The 19,474-nt window shown below is 37.7% G+C and overlaps 1 protein-coding gene across 2 annotated transcripts in view; it reads right to left on the bottom strand.

Annotated features, from left to right (window-relative positions):
• POLQ (DNA polymerase theta) overlaps positions 1-19,474 on the bottom strand; it is a 112,571-nt gene that overhangs the window by 62,919 nt on the left and 30,178 nt on the right. For both annotated transcript variants that reach the window (XM_055436418.2, XM_088837393.1), the window contains exons 10-14: positions 12,466-12,608; positions 11,252-11,456; positions 10,822-10,964; positions 1,617-1,810; positions 616-740 (exon numbers count right to left, since the gene is read on the bottom strand). In XM_055436418.2, coding sequence (XP_055292393.2) covers positions 616-740; positions 1,617-1,810; positions 10,822-10,964; positions 11,252-11,456; positions 12,466-12,608 — 810 coding nt within the window. The remainder of the gene's footprint in view (positions 1-615; positions 741-1,616; positions 1,811-10,821; positions 10,965-11,251; positions 11,457-12,465; positions 12,609-19,474) is intronic.

Below are 19,474 nucleotides of genomic sequence, written 5' to 3' on the forward strand. Positions count from 1 at the left end.
TACTCTCTCACATACGCACACACCTCACAATGAAACTTACAAACACAGTCTCCAGTAGCCCACGATTGCCTTCCTAATGGCTTAAGGATTTCTTAGTAAAATCAGATCTAGAACCTCCCTTGTTTGCCTACCTTAGAAAAAATAACCTTAATTTTATTAAGGAAGACCAGTATTTCCTTAGAGAAAATATTTAGAACAGTGAGACAGAAGTCCAGAAATCCCTCTTCATTTGCCATCCTCTGCAATAACAAGTATTAATCAGTAACTTGAAAAAAGCAAGATAAGTGAGAATTACGTCTACTCCTTCTTTCAAGACCCCTCCCCCATAAAAAGAAAAAGAAAAACAGAAGAGAGATGGTCAGCAGGTTGCCAAAAGATAGAAAGGGACCGAGATACAGACCCTCGGCTAGCTGCCAGTCTCCTATAGCAGGGCCACTGAGCCCAGAGGAGTCACTGTTGTAGGTGTTCTGATGATGACAGGGACTATACAAAATTATGGTTTGACATGATCGCATCACTTTTAGAGAAGCCTGCAGTAAAATGGAATTTGAAAAAAAGTGATCCTGACCTCAAACCACAGTCTTAAATAAATGTGGGAATGCTTAGTTAACTGACCTGCATAAACAGCAGCTGACTGTTGCAATGACTGAATCTGTCCACGATTGCATCCATATTTCTGATTAATTTCCTTTAAGGGAACTTCACTGATTAAATCTAATAGCACAAGACTGGTAAAAAACCTGGAAAGTAAATTACCAAAAGTACAGTAACAGGTCACTTATGTTTATGAAAGCACAACATAAGGTGTAAAGGGTTTACACCTCTGAGAAAGAGAAGATTCTTAATAGGATATAGCATTAGTGGACAAAGAACTCAATGGTTGTAAAAGTAAATTCTAATATATGTTGGCACTATAGCAAAAAACTAATATCTGTATAACAAAAAGATTTCTTCCATATTTCAATACTACTAACTAATTTTAAGAAATGAGACTTAATTCAAGAAAGGTGATGGCACAAACATTTTTTTAAAGAATGCTTGATATTATATCAATTATATCATCGAATCATGTTTCAACCGAAATTTGGTTATTAAAAACCGAATCAATTGCCTTTTGATGTGAAAGGCAATTGTGCCACAAATCATCCAAGTATATTTGGATTACATGTATTTGTATATAATCCTTACAAAATTTACACTTGAGTATGACGTAAATAATATGAAACTATTGCTTTAAGAAAAGCAATTTTATTATATTTCAAAAAAGCTAAAGCCTATTTAACTTCTCCACCTGAAATCTTTCAAATGGCTCTTCTCTACTGGTAATTAATCACTTCTAACGGTAATACAAATCATATCCTCAAATGAAGCCACAATAAGTTGGCAGTTCTGATTCACATTTTCTTTAAGGGAAGAAGTAATTATTAAATGTTCTACTTTAAAAAAATCTCAATATACAGTGGCTTCTTATAAGCTACAAAGAAGAAATTAAAATATCAATAAATTTAGTAAATACAAGAAGTTGAAAATTTTACTATAATCAGTCAAAACTGGACATCTGCTGCATATCCAATACTGTGTTAAAAACAGAATACTCCAGGCTCCTTGATATTTACCTTTTATGGATGGCCAATTGTCGGTGCTGTCTCTCAGTTCTGGCTACTAAATTTCCTTTCACACAGCGAGCCAAGAACCCTTCTTCAACTCCTACTAGCTCTGCCACCCGTTTCATAGAAGCTGGCAACTTCTCCCATAAACAGAAAAATCGATACCAGTCAATAGTAGTCCAATCCTCAAACACAGGTGTAACCTAAAGGAAAGAAATATCTATCATTACTTAAAATTACTGCATTACAAAAGGGACAAAATTATGGATGCGAACTTCATATTAAAAACAAAAGCCTCAATATTTGGATTTCTAAATAGGATAATGTCTCATTAATATGGAAACTTCATTTAATCACAAGCAACTCACAGATGAGAAAAACACTAATAGCAGCCACCCAAAAAAGGAATAAGAATACAGATATATAAGAATAATGTTTCTCTTTGTCATGGAATTAAGTTAGTATAAATTTTTAAACTCTATATGCTAACCACTTGAGTAAATACTAGGAAAATAACTTCAAAAAATATAGAGAAAAATTAATTAAAGAAGTTTAAATGTTATACACAAAAGTGTTTGCTAAACTCAAAAGAAACCAGTAAAAAGACAAGAGAACAAAAGAAGACATGAGACACATAGAAAATAAAGAGACAAAATGTGGACGATGTAAATCCAACTACATCAACAGTAACATTAAATATGAATGGGCTAAATAATCTATCAAAGATAGAGACTGACAGACTAGATTAAAAAAAAAACACTAGATTTAGAATCCAACTATATGCTGTCTATAAGAGACACATTACAGATTCAAAAATACAAATAGGTCAAAAGTCACGTATGGGTGTGAGAGTTGGACCATAAAGAAGGCTGAGTGCCAAAGAATTGATGCTTTTGAAATGTAGTGCTAGAGAATACTCTTCAGTCTCTGGGAGTCGAGGAAATCAAACCAGTCAATCCTAAAGAAAATCAACCCTGAACATTCACTGGAAGGACTGATGCTAAAGCAGAAGTTCCAATACTTTAACTACCTGATTCCAAGAGCCGACTCATTGTAAAAGTTCCTAATGCTGAGAAAGATTGAAGGCAAGAGAAGAGGGTGACAGAGGATGAGATGGCTATAGATGGCATCATCGACTCTCTGGACATGAGTTTGAGCAAGCGCCAGGAGATGATAAAGGTCAGGGAAGTCTGACGTGCTGCAGTCCATGGGGTCGCAGAGTTGGACATGACTGAGAGACTGAACACCACCACCACCTATACAATGAAAACTATTCTGCATTAAATAAATACTGATACATGATAAAACGTGGAAGAATCTTGAAAACATTATGCTAAGTGAAAGAAACCAGCTGTAAAAGATAACATATTATATAATTCTATTTACTGAATAAGAACAGAGTAGAAAGCCTACAGAAAACCAGAATGAACACTAATGGTTGCTCAGGGGTAGGGGATAATGAGAAGGCTGAAAGAAAATGCGGAGTGACTGCTAATAAGTACAGGTTTCTTTCTGGGGTGATGAAAATGCTATGCAATTAGATGTTAATTATTGCACAACTCTGAACATACTAAAAATTATTGACTTGTACACATTAAATGATATACTATGTGAATTGTATTGAAACAAAGCTATTTTCAAAAAAACTCAAATTCTCTATGAGAAAATTTTCAGAACACTCTTGAAAGCCCCAACATAGACTCAAAGAAACATTTCTGTTCATGAATAAGACCAATCGAAAAAAAAAGAAGGATGTCAATCAGTTCTCCTCCACGTTAATGTATAAATTTAACAATGTCAATGAAAATACCCAGTTAATTCTAAGCATTATACTAAAAGGTAAGCAAGCAAGAATAGGTATGAACATCAGAAAAGAACAGTGAAACAAACCCTACTAGATAATACAATAAAAGCTTTTAATTAAAAAAAAAGGTAATAGTGTACATATTAGTAAAATTGGTCTATTGTTAGGTCAACAAATGAAATAAAAATATAACCAACAACAAATGGAAATTAAAATGTACCTAAATATAGATGCATACTAGAACATAAAAACTGGGGGAAAAAAGTTAAATGAAAGCAGAAGAAAATTTTTCAGTCACTGTGTATAAATCAAACCTTTTTAATAAATGAAGATGTGACTACAGATAGCCATTATAAAAAAAATAAAATTGAAGAACCTTATATTAGAATAAACTTTAGATGGAACAGAGAGCTCAAAAGAGAGAGACTAGAATCATATAATTATTTGAAGAAAATGTGAGAGGATTTCTTTATAATCCCAGAGTGAGCAAATCATTTCTCACTGATTCTAAGGTTCAAAATTCAAGTATATATTTTAAAATGCTATACAAAATACACAATAAAAAAAAATCAAAAGCTGAGTGGAAAACTAGGAGAAAAGTATTTACACCACAAAGAACTACTCTCTTAATATATATAAAAGAACTGTTAAAACTTAAGAAAAAGACCAAAAACACAATAGAAAGATGTGCAAAAGACACGGACAATTCATACAAAATAAAAGCATACTGCCTTAAATATACAGAAAAAAATGTTTTTTCCATAATAAAAATGCAAATTAAAAGTATACACAAAATAGAAAAGCTTAAAAACAATAAAGGCTTGACAACATACCTTTTTTTATGAGGTTGTAGAAAAATAACCACCTCATATAGCACTGGAAAAATTGGAAAATCATACTAACTCTATGGAGAGCAATTTTGCAAAACCAAAATCACATGTCTTTACACTTTATTCAGCAATCATACTTCTTGGATTCTTTCCTAAAGATACACCTCCATCAAAACTACAATATTATACACCAAAGTTATTCACTGCAGCATCATTTGCCATACCAGAATACTGGGAACAATTCAAATATTCATCAGAGGAAGTGACTGAATAAACAATGGTATATCCACATACACAATGGAGTTATACGGACAGAAAAAGAATAAAAGTCTTCATGAACTGATAAAGACTGCTTTCCAAGATATATTGTTAAAGGGGAAAAACAGGTAGAAAATAATGTATATAGCATGCGTGTGTGCTCAGTCACTCAGTCGTGTCCAACTCTTTGCGACCACATGGACTGTAACCCCACCAGGCTCCTCTGTCCATGGAATTTTCTAGGCAAGAACACTGGAGTGGGTTGTCATTTTCTACTCCAAGGGATCTTCCCGACCCAGGGATCAAATCCAAGTCTCTTGCATCTTCCACACTGTCAGGTAGATTCTTTACCACTGTGCCTCCTGGCAGGCCTCTTGCATTAAATCTAATTTTCATGGAAGTAAACTGGAAGTCTGACCCTAGAGCTCATAATCATAACTCCTGTACAATAAGTGAGACTTTTTTTAAGGCCATGCCAGATAACTGGTAAGACCAGCTTTGAGATTCTTCTTAGCCACATTCTCAGGCACAAAACTTTGAACATATGAAGAACACATGTGAAGGAGAAGTACACATGTTCACTAGAAGGGGGAAAAAACGGCCCTGTCCAGACATTTTTCCTAGTGCTCACCCCTATACAGTGTTTTTACTGAAATACATGTCCTGATAAGCCTTCCTAATTCTTACAGTAATTTCAGACTTACCCCCTACGTACTTGACTATCAAAACACATGTATTTGCTCCTTCCTTCCTCCCAGCTTTATTGAGGTAATTGACAAATGAAATCAAATATGTTTCTTTAAAGGGTAGAATAATATGATTTGATATATGTATTCACAGTGAAATGACTATCACAATCAGGTAATTAGCACATCTATTACCTAACATAGTTACCACTGTGTGTGTGTATGGTGAGATTCTCTCTGTAAGCAAATCCAAGTATACAACACAGTATGACTAGCTATAATCACTATGCTGTACATTAAATTCCCAGAACTTATTCATCTTACACAGGCATACTTTGGGGATCCTGTAGGTTCATTCTAAAATATCGCAATAAAGTAATTATCACAATCAAGTGAGCCACACAAGTTTTTTTGTTTCCCAGTACATATAAAAGTAGTCTCTTAAGTATGCAATAGGAGTATGTCTAATAAAATCCAAGCACACACTTTAATTTAAAAGTAATTCTGGGGACTTTCCTCATGGTATAGTGGATGGGAATCCTCCTTGCCAATTCAGGGAACAAAGGTTCAATCCCCAGTCCAGGAAGATTCAACATGCCACAGAGCAGTGAAGCCCATTTATGACAACTACTGAGCCCATGTGCTGCAACTACTGAAGCCCGCAGGCTCAATGGCCTGTGAGCCACAATTAATGAGCCCCTGTGCTGCAACAACTGGAGCCCGTTTGCCTAGAACCTCTGCTCCACAAGAGAAGCCACTGCAATGAGAAGCCCGTGCACACAACTAGAGAGTAGTCCACATTCTCCACAACTAGAGAAAGCCCACACACAGCAACAAAGACCCAGTGCAACTAAAATAAATTTAAATTTTTAATTTTTTTAATTTTAAAAAACAAAAAAAATGCTGGGACTTCCCTGGTGTTCTAGTGTTTAAAACTCCGCATCAATGCAGGGGGCCCAGGTTCAATCCCTGGTCAGGGAACTAGATTCCATGTGCCACAACTAAAACCCAGCAAAGCCAAGTAAATATTTTTTCAAAATAATAATGCTGTTAGGGAATTCTCTGGTAGTCCAGTGAAGTGACTTGGATGCCATGCTCTCATTGCTGAGGACTGGCGTTTGGTCCCTGGTTGAAGACAAGCCAACAAAGTACAGCCAAAAATAAATAAATTAAAAAATTTCAATTAAAAAATAAAAACAATGCTATTAGAAAAATGGCACCAAGAGACTTATTCAATGCAAGGTTACCACAAACCCTCAATTTCTAAAAAAGAAATGCAGTATCTATAAAGCACAATAAAACAAAGCAACACACAATAAAATAAGCAAGTATGCCTGTAACTGAAAAAGTGTACCTTTTGACCAGCATCTCCCCATATCACCCGTACCCCAGCCCCTGGCAAGTACCATTCCACTTTGTTTCTGAGTTCAACTTTTTCATATTCCACAAGGGTGAAACCATACAAAGTTTATCTTTCTCTGTCTGGTTTATTATATTTAGCACAATGCCCACCAGGTTAATCCATGTTGTCACAAATGGAAAGGTTTCTTCTTTTTTTTAATAGATAAATGATGTTCCATTGTATACATAGCTTTAACTTTCTATTTTAAGCTGATAACTTTGATTCTATACAAAAACTCTGTATTTTTACTTCTCCATCCCCTCTCATAATGCAGTTAACATTACAATTTAATTTTATGTATTCATTAGCAAATTATAGTTATTTTCAATGTTTGTCTTTAACTTTCGTATAAGTGATTTGCATATCACCATTGTATTCTGAATTCTGAATCTGATTATAAATTTATACCAGTAAGTTTTATACATTCATGTTCTATGTTGTTAAACAGCATCCTTTCATTTCAGCTTGAAGAACTTCCTTTAGCATTTCTTATAAATGCATGCCAGGGATGATGAATTTCTTCAGCTTTTGTCTGTCTGAGAAAATCTTTATCTTACCCTCATTTCAGAAAGACAGCATGTTAGGTATAGTATTCTTAGTTGGCAGTTTTCTTCTTTCAATATTTTGATACATCATACCAATCTCTCTGCAAAGTTTCTGCTGAGAAATCTGAAAGCCTTATGAGGTTTGCTTGTACTTGACAACAGTCTTTTCTCCTGTTGCTTTCAAAATTCTCATCTTTAATTTTTGACAGTTTGATGTATCGAGATGAAGTCCTTTTTGGGTTGTACCTGTTTGAGGTCCTCTTAGCTTCATGTCCGTATCTATCCCCATATTTTAGCCATTATGTCTTTAAATAGACTTTCTGTCATTTTCTCTCCCTCCTCCATCTTGGACTTCAATAATATATATGATGGTGTCCCATAAGTCTTGTGGGGTTTTTTCACTCTGTACTTTCTTTCCAGCCAACCCCGCAACACCCCTGCCACTGGATATATAATTTCAAATGACCTATCTGAATTCACTGATTCTTTCTTCTGCTTTTGAAGCTCTCTTTTGAATTTTACAGATCACTCACTGTATTCTTCAGCTCTGGGATTTCTGGGTTTGGGGGACCTTAGTGGGGTGGGGGCTTTTGTAAAACGGTTTCTACTTCTTTGTTGAACTTCGCATTCTGTTCATGTATTGACTTCATAATTTTGTTCAGTTGCCTATTTGTGTTTTCTTTAATGAAGTTAACTGCATTTTATTAAAAGGATTATTCTGAATTTTGGTCAGTCAGTTCATAGATCTCTTAGGTCTGGTTACTGAAGTTTTTATTGATTTCTTAATTTCTTTGGTGATGATGGTGGTGTCATGTTTCCCTGATGTTTCCCATTTCCCTTTATTTTTATTCCCTATTTTTTATTTTTTTTATTCATTATTCTTGCATGCTGGTGTTGGTGTGCGTCCATTTGAGGAAGTGGTCACTGCTTCCGATCTTAATGTTTGCTTTTCCAGAGAAAAGATTTTCACCAGTCAGGCTAGTCTGGGTAAAGAGCCAGCTGGTAGAATTCATAAGGGAACAGGCAGGGCCTCTGGTTGGGGGGGCTAGTTCAGCTCTGCAGTCAAACAGGACTACTGCCTGAGCTGCCTGGTCAGGTGAAACTGCTAGCCTGGTTACATGGATAGGCATGACCCATGGCTGTGCTCACACAGGTTGGCTGAGCTCTGAGGTTGGGTAGGGCTGCTCCTTGGGTTCACTAGTCAAGCAGGAACAAACTGCACTCCCTGGCTAGTTGGTGCCATTAGCTGGATTCTGTGTTCAGATACAGGCAGAGACTGTGCTCCACAGTTGGGTGGGCCCAAAGGATGAACTCTGTATTCATGCAGGATTCCAGGCTATACTCCAGAGTCAGACTCCTTGGGCAGGCAAGGCTGCAGGCAAGCTCTGCAGCTGGCAGGGCTGCTGGCTTGGCTCCCTCTCTTTTCTTTTTTTAATTGAAGTTTTTATTATAACTTTTTATTCAGTTCAGTTGTCGTTCAGTCGTGTCTGACTCTTTGCGACCCCATGAATCACAGCACGCCAGGCCTCCCTGTCCATCACCAACTCCCGGAGTTCACTCAAACTCATGTCCACAGAGTCGGTGATGCCATCCAGCCATCTCATTCTCTGTCGTCCCCTTCTCCATCCGCCCCCAATCCCTCCCAGCATCAGAGTATTTTCCAGTGAGTGAACTCTTCGCACGAGGTGGCCAAAGTATTGGAGTTTCAGCTTTAGCATCAGTCCTTCCAATGAACACCCAGGATTGATCTCCTTTAGAATGGACTGGTTGGATCTCCTTGCAGTCCAAGGGACTCTCAGGAGTCTTCTCCAGCACCACAGTTCAAAAGCATCAATTCTTCGGCAATCAGCTTTCTTCACAGTCCAACTCTCACATCCATACACGACCACGGGAAAAACCATAACCTTGACTAGACAGACCTTTGTTGGCAAAGTAATGTCTCTGCTTTTTAATATACTATCTAGGTTGGTCATAACTTTCCTTCCAAAGAGTAAGCGTCTTTTAATTTCATGGCTGCAATCAGCATCTGCAGTGATTCCGGAGCCCCCAAAAATAAAGTCTGACACTGTTTCCACTGTTTCCCCATCTATTTCCCATGAAGTGATGGAACCAGATGCCATGATCTTTGTTTTCTGAATGTTGAGCTTCAAGCCAACCTTTTCACTCTCCTCTTTCACTTTCCTCAAGAGGCTTTTGAGTTCCTCTTCACTTTCTGCCATAAGAGCTCATAAATCATGTTCTTAATCTGTTACTACATTTTCCCTCTATGAATTCCCCCCAGATTTTTTTTATTCTTATGAAAAATATAAAATTTTTTTCTTATAAAAAATAAAAATTTATAAATATATACATAGGCACAGGCTAGGGATGCCAGCTGGGCAGAACTGCTTGCCCTGCTTCCCAATCAAATGAGGACATCATTCTGATGCCACAGAGAATGGAATCATTTGACGATGGTCTTTCTGATTGAGAGAGAGATGCAGTACCACTGCCATGATCCAAATACTGGTCACTGTGAGCCCCATCTGTTTCTTTGTTCCTAGCTGACCGTTGGTGGTCTATCTAACCTTGCCAATTCCTCTAGGTTTCTCTGTGAGGCGAGACAGAAGTGACCTTCCCAAAGAATGTTCCAGAATGCTGAGGAAACTGGATGCCAACCTTGACTCTCTTTTCCCCACTAGAGAAACCATGGATTCTCCAGTGAGGCACTATGCTTGCTTGAAGGAGGGGCAACACAGTCAAAGTGAAATCACTGCTCTTAGCATTCTAATGTGGCTTCTCTCAGTTTTTGCACTCTAAGAGAGTGTTTTAACCTCACCACCAGGTTCTAGGATTTTTAGAAAGTGTTCTTGACTGTGAATAGTTGCTAATTCATATCTTTGATGAGGACTAGAGTCAGTGATCTCTTTTACAACCATCTTGCCTACATCACTCCCCACATCTACTCTTAATTACAAAATTAAGTATTTCCAGTCAGGTTCTTGCCAGAGAATATGACCTCAAACTGTATTTTATCCAATTATTATAAAAAAATCTTTGTTTTAAGAAATAATATTTATAAAAGATCTAATGTAAATAAGCTTTTAAAATTATTCATTGCATTATAAATAATTTATCAAAAATATAAGTCCCATAGTGTGATTTTTAGGACTACATTTCTCTTAGGCAATAAAATGCAATACTTCTAATTTTTTTTGTTTTTTATCTTATTAAGACTAACCAGCTTTACTCTTTGCTACAGTTGCCAGACAGCCCAGAATCAATATTGGGTACAATAATTGTACATGACTTACTGGTGTTCTTGTTTATGTACCAATCTTTGATGGGTTTTACATTATGATCTTATCCTTAATTTCCAGATATCTCATTGCCCCTTGCTGTGTTCTTACAAACTGTATAATACATGTTTTTAATAAATCACCTCAAATCCTTTTGAAAAAAAACTGGAAAAAACAGACAAGTAGGCAAGCAGATTTAAAAGGTCACTAAAACATTTAGCTTATTACTTTCCATCTTACTTCGTCTTACTTATTACAATTAGTCTTACTTCATCTCTATTCCCATCAGTACTATCCTAGTCAAGGAAAGCAGACAATATATTCCCTTGGGGTATTTTTGATGTTCAGGATTCTTTATAGTTATTTTCTCCCCATTTTCACAAAGATAATAATGAAGAAAACAGAACTTACCAGATAAACAATATGCAGATCATTCTCTAAAACAAAGCCCTTCATTGCTCTTTGTAGGTCAGCAAAAATATCTAAAGTATCAACTGGAGAAAGTGAAGATGAAAGAGTTGCCGAACCAAGGTGTGTTGGATGATATACATTTCCTGGTTTGGGAGTAGGGGTGGGGAAATAAAGGACAAATGTTAAAAATAAAACAAAATACTGTCTTTTGGCATTCTGTAATCAATCTTTCAGGCTCTGATCAATTTTACAAATAGAATCCAATGGATATTTATCAGCAGGCTCTATGCTACTTGTCCAATGTTGCTGAACACAGCACTGATTTACTTAAAATGAGTTGATAAGTCAATTTCCTTTTACTAAAACAGTCTTAGATACTCTAACACACTAAAGATAAAAAAGTAAGCTGCAATTCAGAAGTCATATTTACCTTCTTTTCCATCACTAGCTTCAGTAATCTGGATGAATTCATTTTCTAGTAGCCACATTACACAGGCCTCAATTGCTCCAAGTTGAACAGAATCTTTATTTTTCCGAATTCCCTGCTTCCCTTCTTTCATACTTGCAGCCAAAAATGTGCAAGAAGCATAAGTCTGTATATCTTGCGATGTACTTGCGACTCCACCAACTATTATCTGAGAAAAGAAGTTTGAAATCTTCTGTAACTTTTTAATAAGACACAGGACCTCATAAAATAAATTATTTTTTCTCTTAAAATGTTATCAGCATCTTAATGCAGAGACTCTTTATTAACTCTTCCGTCATCATTCATTACAAAAATAGATAACATGTATTGACAACATAGAAAGTTTTCCTTAAAAGTAGATTCAGGGACTTCCTTGGTTGTCCAGTGGTTAAGAATCCACCTTGTAATGCAAGAAACATGGGTTCGATCACTGGTCAGGGAACTAGATCCCACGTGCTGTGAAGCAACTAAGCACACAGCTAGAGAGTCAATGTGCCTCAGCAAAAGATCCCATGTGCTGCTAAATTTTTTTTAAGTAGATCCAACATGTTCTCACAAATGAAAATAGATGGATCATTATCTATCTAAAATGCAGGAACAATATAATAATATACATATATATACACACACACATATATATACACACTAGGTGGTGCTAGTGGTGAAGAATCTGCTTGTCAATGCAGGAGACACAAGAGTCACAGGTTTGATCCCTAGGTCGGGAAGATCCCCTGGAGAAGGAAATGGCAACCCACTCCAGTATTCTTGCCTGGAAAATTTCATGGAGAGAGGAGCCTGGCAGACTACAGTCCATGGGGTCACAAAGAGTCAGACACACTGAGCAACTGAACACACACACATTATCTGGATGGAGGAACTAAGGTCCATTGTTGTCATCTTTTTTAAAAAAAATTCAGAAAATAATAAAGAACACCTAAAAAATAAACAGAACCATCTGGCATTTGGGTTTCAATCCACTATTTTGAAGTAGATTTATATGGGACTAGCTGTATTAATCTCCAGGAAATAACTATATAAAATAAAAGAGATTCAGACTTGGGAAGGTTATAAATAATCTCATAAAGAAACAGAAAGCTAAGATTTTTAACACACTAGAGCTCTACCATTGTACTATATGAACAAAAAAGTGAATGGTAATTTAGTGAACTCCCTCTTACCTCCAGAATAGCTCTTATCATGCTTGAGGTTACTTCTTCTCCTTCTTGTCTTTGCAAACAGCTACGAACAGGTTTCAGAGATCCCTGAAGTAGAGTTATGCCTTTTGATTTCTCAGAGTTTTTACAAACTAAGATACTCTCACCTATAACGGAAAAAAAAAATTTTGAAAAATCCCAACACATCTCCATAAGATATCTGCTAAAGAGAACTGAAATTGTCTTACTTGTTTAAAAGGAGACAACAGATGACAGTGGCTGTTATAGAATTACCACAGATGTTTTTATTTTCTGAATTTTGGATTGAAAGGGATCACAATATACTATGCCAAAATATGCCACTTTAGCATAAGGATTATTTTGACCTGAAGGCAACTGAGAAGTACCAAACAGAGCTCTCTGCCCTCTCCCTATTTCTTAGAAGCAGGACATAAAAATCTCTGTGAATGTGTTCCTCTTCCTGTCTCTCATATCAGGAGAAAAATTCTTATCACTAGAAACAAAAATCCAGCACTGACATAGGTGTGCACAGACCTTACTATATAAAGCTTAACTTGCATTAATTTCCAGCACATACCTACCCTTCCACAATGTACCACCCCCTAGAAGCCCAAACCCCTTTTCTTTTTTTAATTTATTTTTAATTGGAGGATAATTGCTTTACAGAGCTGTGTTGGTTTCTGCCATACATCAACATGAATCAGCCATAGATACACGTCTCCTCTTGAATTCCACTTCCACCTTCAACACCATCTCATCCCTCTAGGTTGTCACAGAGCACCAGGTTTGAGCTCCTTGCATCATATAGCAAATTCCCACAGCTATCTATTTTACATATGGTAATGTATATGTTTCATCGCTACCCTCTCAATTCATCCCACCCTCTCCTTCCCCTATTGTGTCCACTAGTCTGTTCTCTATGTCTGCGTTTATACTGCTGCCCTGCAAATAAGTTCATCAATTTAGACCAAAATCTAGACCATTTTTCTAAATTCCATATATACATATTAATACACAATATTTTTTCTGTGACTTAACTTCAATCAGTATTGAAGGTTCAATCTGTATTGAAGGCTCTAGGTTCATTCACCTTGTTAGAAATGACTCAAATGCATTCCTTTTATGGCTGAGTAATATTTCATTGTATACAAGTACCACAACTTCTTTATCCATTCATCTCTTGATAGACATCTAGGTTGCTTACATGACCTAGCTATTATAAATAGTGCTGCAATGAACACTGGGGTACACATGTCTTTTTCAATTAGGATCAATCCCTTTTCCTTTGTCTTGTCACTTCTCTACAATTTATCACTCTCTGTTAAAAGGATACATAAACCCCCAGCATCTAACTGCTTCTTTGGATTTTTATTTCAATTAAGTACAACATGTATGTAAAAAATTAAACATCAACTCAAATATGTACAGCTTTTTTTCCTGTTACTCTGTAATTTGTTGGTTTAATTTGCAAGCACAAGGCATAGACCCTAAGAGGGTAAACATTTTTTTCCTTCCATACAGTACTATTACCATTGAATAATTAAGTATGTAATAGTAATAGGTATTCTGAAAACTATAAAGGAAAATGTATATACAAATTATTACTAGTTATGAAACTGCATACCATCTCCTGTGTCCCTGTCCTTTGAAGTATAAAGCTTTTGCTTTAGTCTTCCCAGGTGCTGCTAATGGTGAAGAATCCACCTGCCAATGCAGGAGACACAAGAGACACAGGCTCAATCCCTGGGTCAGGAAGATCCCCTGGAGAAGGGAATGGCACCCACTACAGCATTCTTGCCTAGAAAGTTCCACGGACAGAGGAGCCTGGCAGGCTAGAGTTCATGGGGCCACAAAGAGCTGGACACAACTGAGTACATAGGTCTTCAGTCTCCCAGGCCTCCCTTGAGTCTCAAAAGTCTGGCTGAAGAGTTAATGATTAGTAAACGTGAAGACACAGAAACAAAGAATAACTGTTGGCCTGGGAAACTGCTAACAATTTAGAGTATAAACCAGATACAAAGCAGAGTCACTGAACTCTCAGTTCATTCAAAGGTATAGATAAAAGGTCTGACACATATTCCTAAGCTGTTTTATAAGAAGCAGACTCCCAGATAAAAACTGTTGACTACAAGTACATAGACCCCAACCAGTTGAACCCAGAATACTGGTGATGCTTCAAACTTCACCTTGATGCTAACCAATATGAGAACTGTGCACAAGCTGCTCATTCACCCTGAACCCCCTTTCCTCACACTGACTTTAAAAAGCCGTTTGCCTGCACCAAGATATTAACATTGTTTTTAACGACACTAGTTCACATTCTCGGAGAAGGCAATGGCAAGCCACTCCAGTACTCTTGCCTAGAAAATCGCATGGACAGAGGAGCCTGGTGGGCTGCAGTCCATGGGGTCGCTACTAGTCGGACATGACTGAGCGACTTCACTTTCACTTTTTACTTTCACACATTGGAGAAGGAAATGGCAACCCACTCCAGTGTTCTTGCCTGGAGAGTCCCAGGGACGGTGGAGCCTGGTCGGCTGCCGTCTATGGGGTCGCACAGAGTCGGACACGACTGAAGTGACTCAGCAGCAGCAGCAGCAGTTCACATTCTTCTTCACAGTTAGCTGGTTTCAAATAAGGTCACTTTCCTTGACTCAACACCTTGTCACTTGACTTACTGGCCTATCGTGCAGTGAGTAGCCCAACCTGAGCTCCATTAACAGTTATACATGATGATAATACAAAATCAAAAATATTACTGGATACCTAAAAATCACAATATAAAACTCACTAATTCAAATGCTTTAGGCTACTGAGACAGTCAAATGAACAAAAATATGTGAAAGCACTTATTAATTAAAAACATATACAAATATACAATTTATAAAAATATAAACACTTACTATAACAATTAAGACTAGAGAAAACACTTTTTTTTCCCAAATGAATTCAATAGTAGGGGAAAGGAAGCAGTAAATAAGATGCTCAAGAGGTAAAATGAAGGCCACTTGCATTACAGAACAATAAAAATAAAAGTAGATTGTGGTGGACTATTCTAACCACCAAGGCAAAGAGAAAATATAGATGATGGTTTCCCAACACTCAATGCCAAATTAAGAATCAAGATAGGAAAAATATAAGGAACTATAAACTTGATAACTGTTGGTTACTTATCCCAAATATAATTACAAAAAACATTCAGTTCAGTTCAGTTCAGTCGCTCAGTCGTGTCCGACTCTTTGCGACCCCATGAATCACAACACGCCAGGCCTCCCTGTCTATCATTAGCAGTAGGTTAAAAACCACTTTGACCTGTGTACAGCTCTTCTAGGCTTTGATTCTTCAACAAAATAGATAACCACTTTTCAGGATAACCTAGATTTATGAAAATGCCAAAAATAATGCCAATATATATTTCTAGGTCCTGTTCGCACTTGCCTAGGGATGCTGTATCCACTTCATAATAGAGAAGTCAATTTGAATCAAATCATGCATAGACTTGATATAGATAGATCCACAAACCATTTAACTTGTAAATCATTGTTTTCTCACAAAGCACCATCATCCTACATTGGAAGGTTCCAAGAAATCCACAGAAATATTAAACAGTCATCTGAATAAAACACCAGGAAGTATTAATATCATTTATAAAATGCACAGAAGCTACAAAGACGCTACATAGTCCAAAGAGCATGACCAGGTATTTAAATCTTCATAGTTGACATGAAAACCTTTATTTGCACACTTAAGAAATTCTGATCAAGCCATATGTCATCCTGAAAAGAAGCACTGTCATTGTTCTTGTTTAGGTGCTAAGTTGTGTCCAATTCTTTTGCAACACCATGGACTGTAGCCCACCAGGCTCCTCTATCTACAGGATCTTCTCTATATAGCTACGGGATCCTCTATCTCCTCTATCTCCATGGGATCTTCCCAGGAGATCAAACCTTAGTCTCCTGCATTGGCAGGTGGATTCTTTACCATTGGAAGCCCTGAAATGGAGCACTACACAAAGTCAAAATCTCAGAAGTTTCCAAGACCTCAAAAACAAAGTTGTTGTGGTATATTTCAGCTTTGTTTGAATGTTATTAATGCTTGATATTATTGGCAAGGCAAATAAAACCTCTTTATCTTCTACATTATCTTAAAGACCCTCTGGACTTGAGAGAAGAGCACCTGTATTAAAAACACTGACACAACACTCTCCAGACTTGAGTCTAACTGAGAAATCAAGGGTAGAAGGAGGCAGTTAAAAATGAGATTTAGTATCTTCCTCCCATCCTTTTTAAACACATAAATGTAATCTGCATCAGTTCAGTTCAGTTGCTCAGTTGTGTCTGACTCTTTGCGACCCCATGGACTGCAGCACACCAAACTTCCCTGTCCATCACCAACTCTTGGAGCTTACTCAAACTCATGTCCATAGAGTTGGTGATGCCATCCAGCCACCTCATCCTCTGCCATCCCCTTCTCCTCCCGCCTTCAATCTTTCCTAGCATCAGGGTCTTTTCAAATGAGTCAGTTCTTTGCATCAGGTGGCCAAAGTACTGAAGTTTCGGTTTCTTCATCAGTCCTTCCAATAAATATTCAAGACTGATTTCCTTGAGGATGGACTGGTTTGATCTCCTTGCTGTCCAAGGGACTCTCAAGAGTCTTCTCCAACACCATAGTTCAAAAGTATCAATTCTCAGGGCTCAGCTTTAGGGTCCAACTCTCACATCCATACATGACTACTGGAAAAACCATAGCTTTGACTAGACAGACCTCTGCTTTTTAATTTGCTGTCTAGGTTGGTCAAAGTTTATCTTCCAAGGAGCAAGTGTCTTTTAATTTCATGACTGCAGTCACCATCTGCAGTGATTTTGGAGCCCAAAAAAATAAAGTCTGACACTGTTTTCCACTGTTTCCCCATCTATTTGCCATGAAGTGATGGACTGGATGCTATGATCTCAGCTTCCTGAATGCTGAGTTTTAAGAGAACTTTTTCACTCTCCTTTTTCACTTTCATCAAGAAGCTCTTCGGTTCTTCTTCACTTTCTTCCATAAGGGTGGTATCATCTGCATATCTGAGGTTATTGATATTTCTCCCAGCAATCTTGATTCCAGGTTGTGCTTCATCCAGTCCAGCATTTCTCATGATGTACTCTGCATATAAGTTAAATAAGCAGGGTGACAATATACAGCCTTGACGTCCTCCTTTCCCAATTTGGATCCAGTCTGTTGTTCCATGTCTAGTTCTAACTGTTGCTTCTTGAACTGCATACAGATATCTCAGGAGGCAGGTCAGGTGGTCTGGTATTCCCACCTCTTTAAGAACTTTCCACAGTTTGTGGTGATCCACAAGGTCAAAAGCTTTGGCATATAAAGCAGATGTTTTCAATGATGCAGCAGATGTTGGCAATTTGATCTCTAGTTCCTCTGCTTTTTCTAAATCCAGTTTGAACATGTGAAAGTTCACAGTTCATGTACTGTTGAAGCCAGGAGAATTTTGAGCATTAATTTGCTAGCATGTGAGATGACTGAAATTGTGCAGTAGTTTGAGCATTTTTTGGCATTGCCTTTCTTTCAGATTGGAATGAAAACTGACCTTTTCCAGCCCTGTGGCCACTGCTAAGTTTTCCAAATTTGATGATGTTGAAGCTGAAACTCCAATACTTTGGCCGCCTGATGCGAAGAGCTGAATCATTTGAAAAGACCCTGATGCCGGGAAAGATTGAGGGCAGGAGGAGAAGGGGACGACAGAGGATGAGATGGTTGGATGGCATCACCGACTCGATGGACATGGGTCTGGGTAGACTCCGGGAGCTGGATGGACAGGGAGGCTTGGCGTGCTGCGGTTCATGGGGTCGCAAAGAGTCAGACACAATTGAGCAACTGAACTGAACTGCAGCACCTTCACAGCATCATCTTTTAGGATTTGAAATAGCTCAATTGCAATTCCATCACCTCCACTAGCTTTGTTTGTAGTGATGCTTCCTAAGGTCCACTTTTCTTCGCATTCTAGGATGTCTGGCTCTAGGTGATTGATCACACCATCGTGATTATCTGGGTTATGAAGATCTTTTTGTATAGTTCTTCTGTGTATTCTTGCCACCTCTTCTTAAACTCTTCTGCTTCTATTAGGTCCATACCATTTCTGTCCTTTATTGTGCCCATCTTTGCATGAAATGTTCCCTTGGCATCTCTAATTTTCTTGAAGAGATCTCTACTCTTTTCCCTCTATTTCTTTGCATTGATCGCTAAGGAAGGCTTTCTCATCTCTCCTTGCTATTCTTTGGAACTCTGCATTCAAATGGGTATATCTTTCCGTTTCTCCTTTGCCTTTCACTTCTCTTCTTTTCACAGCTGTTTGTAAGCCCTCCTCAGACAACCATTTTGCCTTTTTGCATTTCTTTTTCTTGGGGATGGTCCTGATCACTGCCTCCTGTACAACGAACCTCTGTCCATAGTTCTTCAGGCACTCTGTCTATCAGATCTAATCCCCTGAATCTATTTGTCACTTCTACTGTATAACGTAAGGGATTTGATTTAGGTCAAATGTGCATATTTTATAGCTAAAGTAAGACACAGAAGCAGGATAAACTTCTTTGATGACTATAGTAATAGAAATCTAATGAGTTACAAGGCTTTTTTAAACAACAAACTTTGATTAAAAGACCAATGGCCCTCAGGGACTATAGATAGATGAATCATTTGCAACTAGGACTGAGACTGATAGTTGACCCTAATAGCCATTTTCTCATTCTTCCTTTGGGTTTCCCTGGTGGCTCAGACGGTAAAGTGTCTGCCTGCAATGCAGGAGACCCGGGTTGGATCCCTGGGTCTGGAAGATCCCCTAGAGAAGGAAATGGCAACCCACTCCAGTACTCTTGCCTGGAAAATTCCATGGACAGAGGAGCCTTGTAAGCTACAGTCCATGTCGCAAAGAGTCAAACACGACTAACTGACTTCACTTCACTTCTTCATTCTTTCATTAATAAAACCCCTAAATGTTAGCTGAACTGATGACCAC

The sequence above is a fragment of the Moschus berezovskii genome, chromosome 1 (genome assembly GCF_049115385.1).
Source record: "Moschus berezovskii isolate FMDL1 chromosome 1, NW_MosBer_1.0, whole genome shotgun sequence".
In the NCBI taxonomy this organism is placed as follows: Eukaryota; Metazoa; Chordata; class Mammalia; order Artiodactyla; family Moschidae; genus Moschus; species Moschus berezovskii.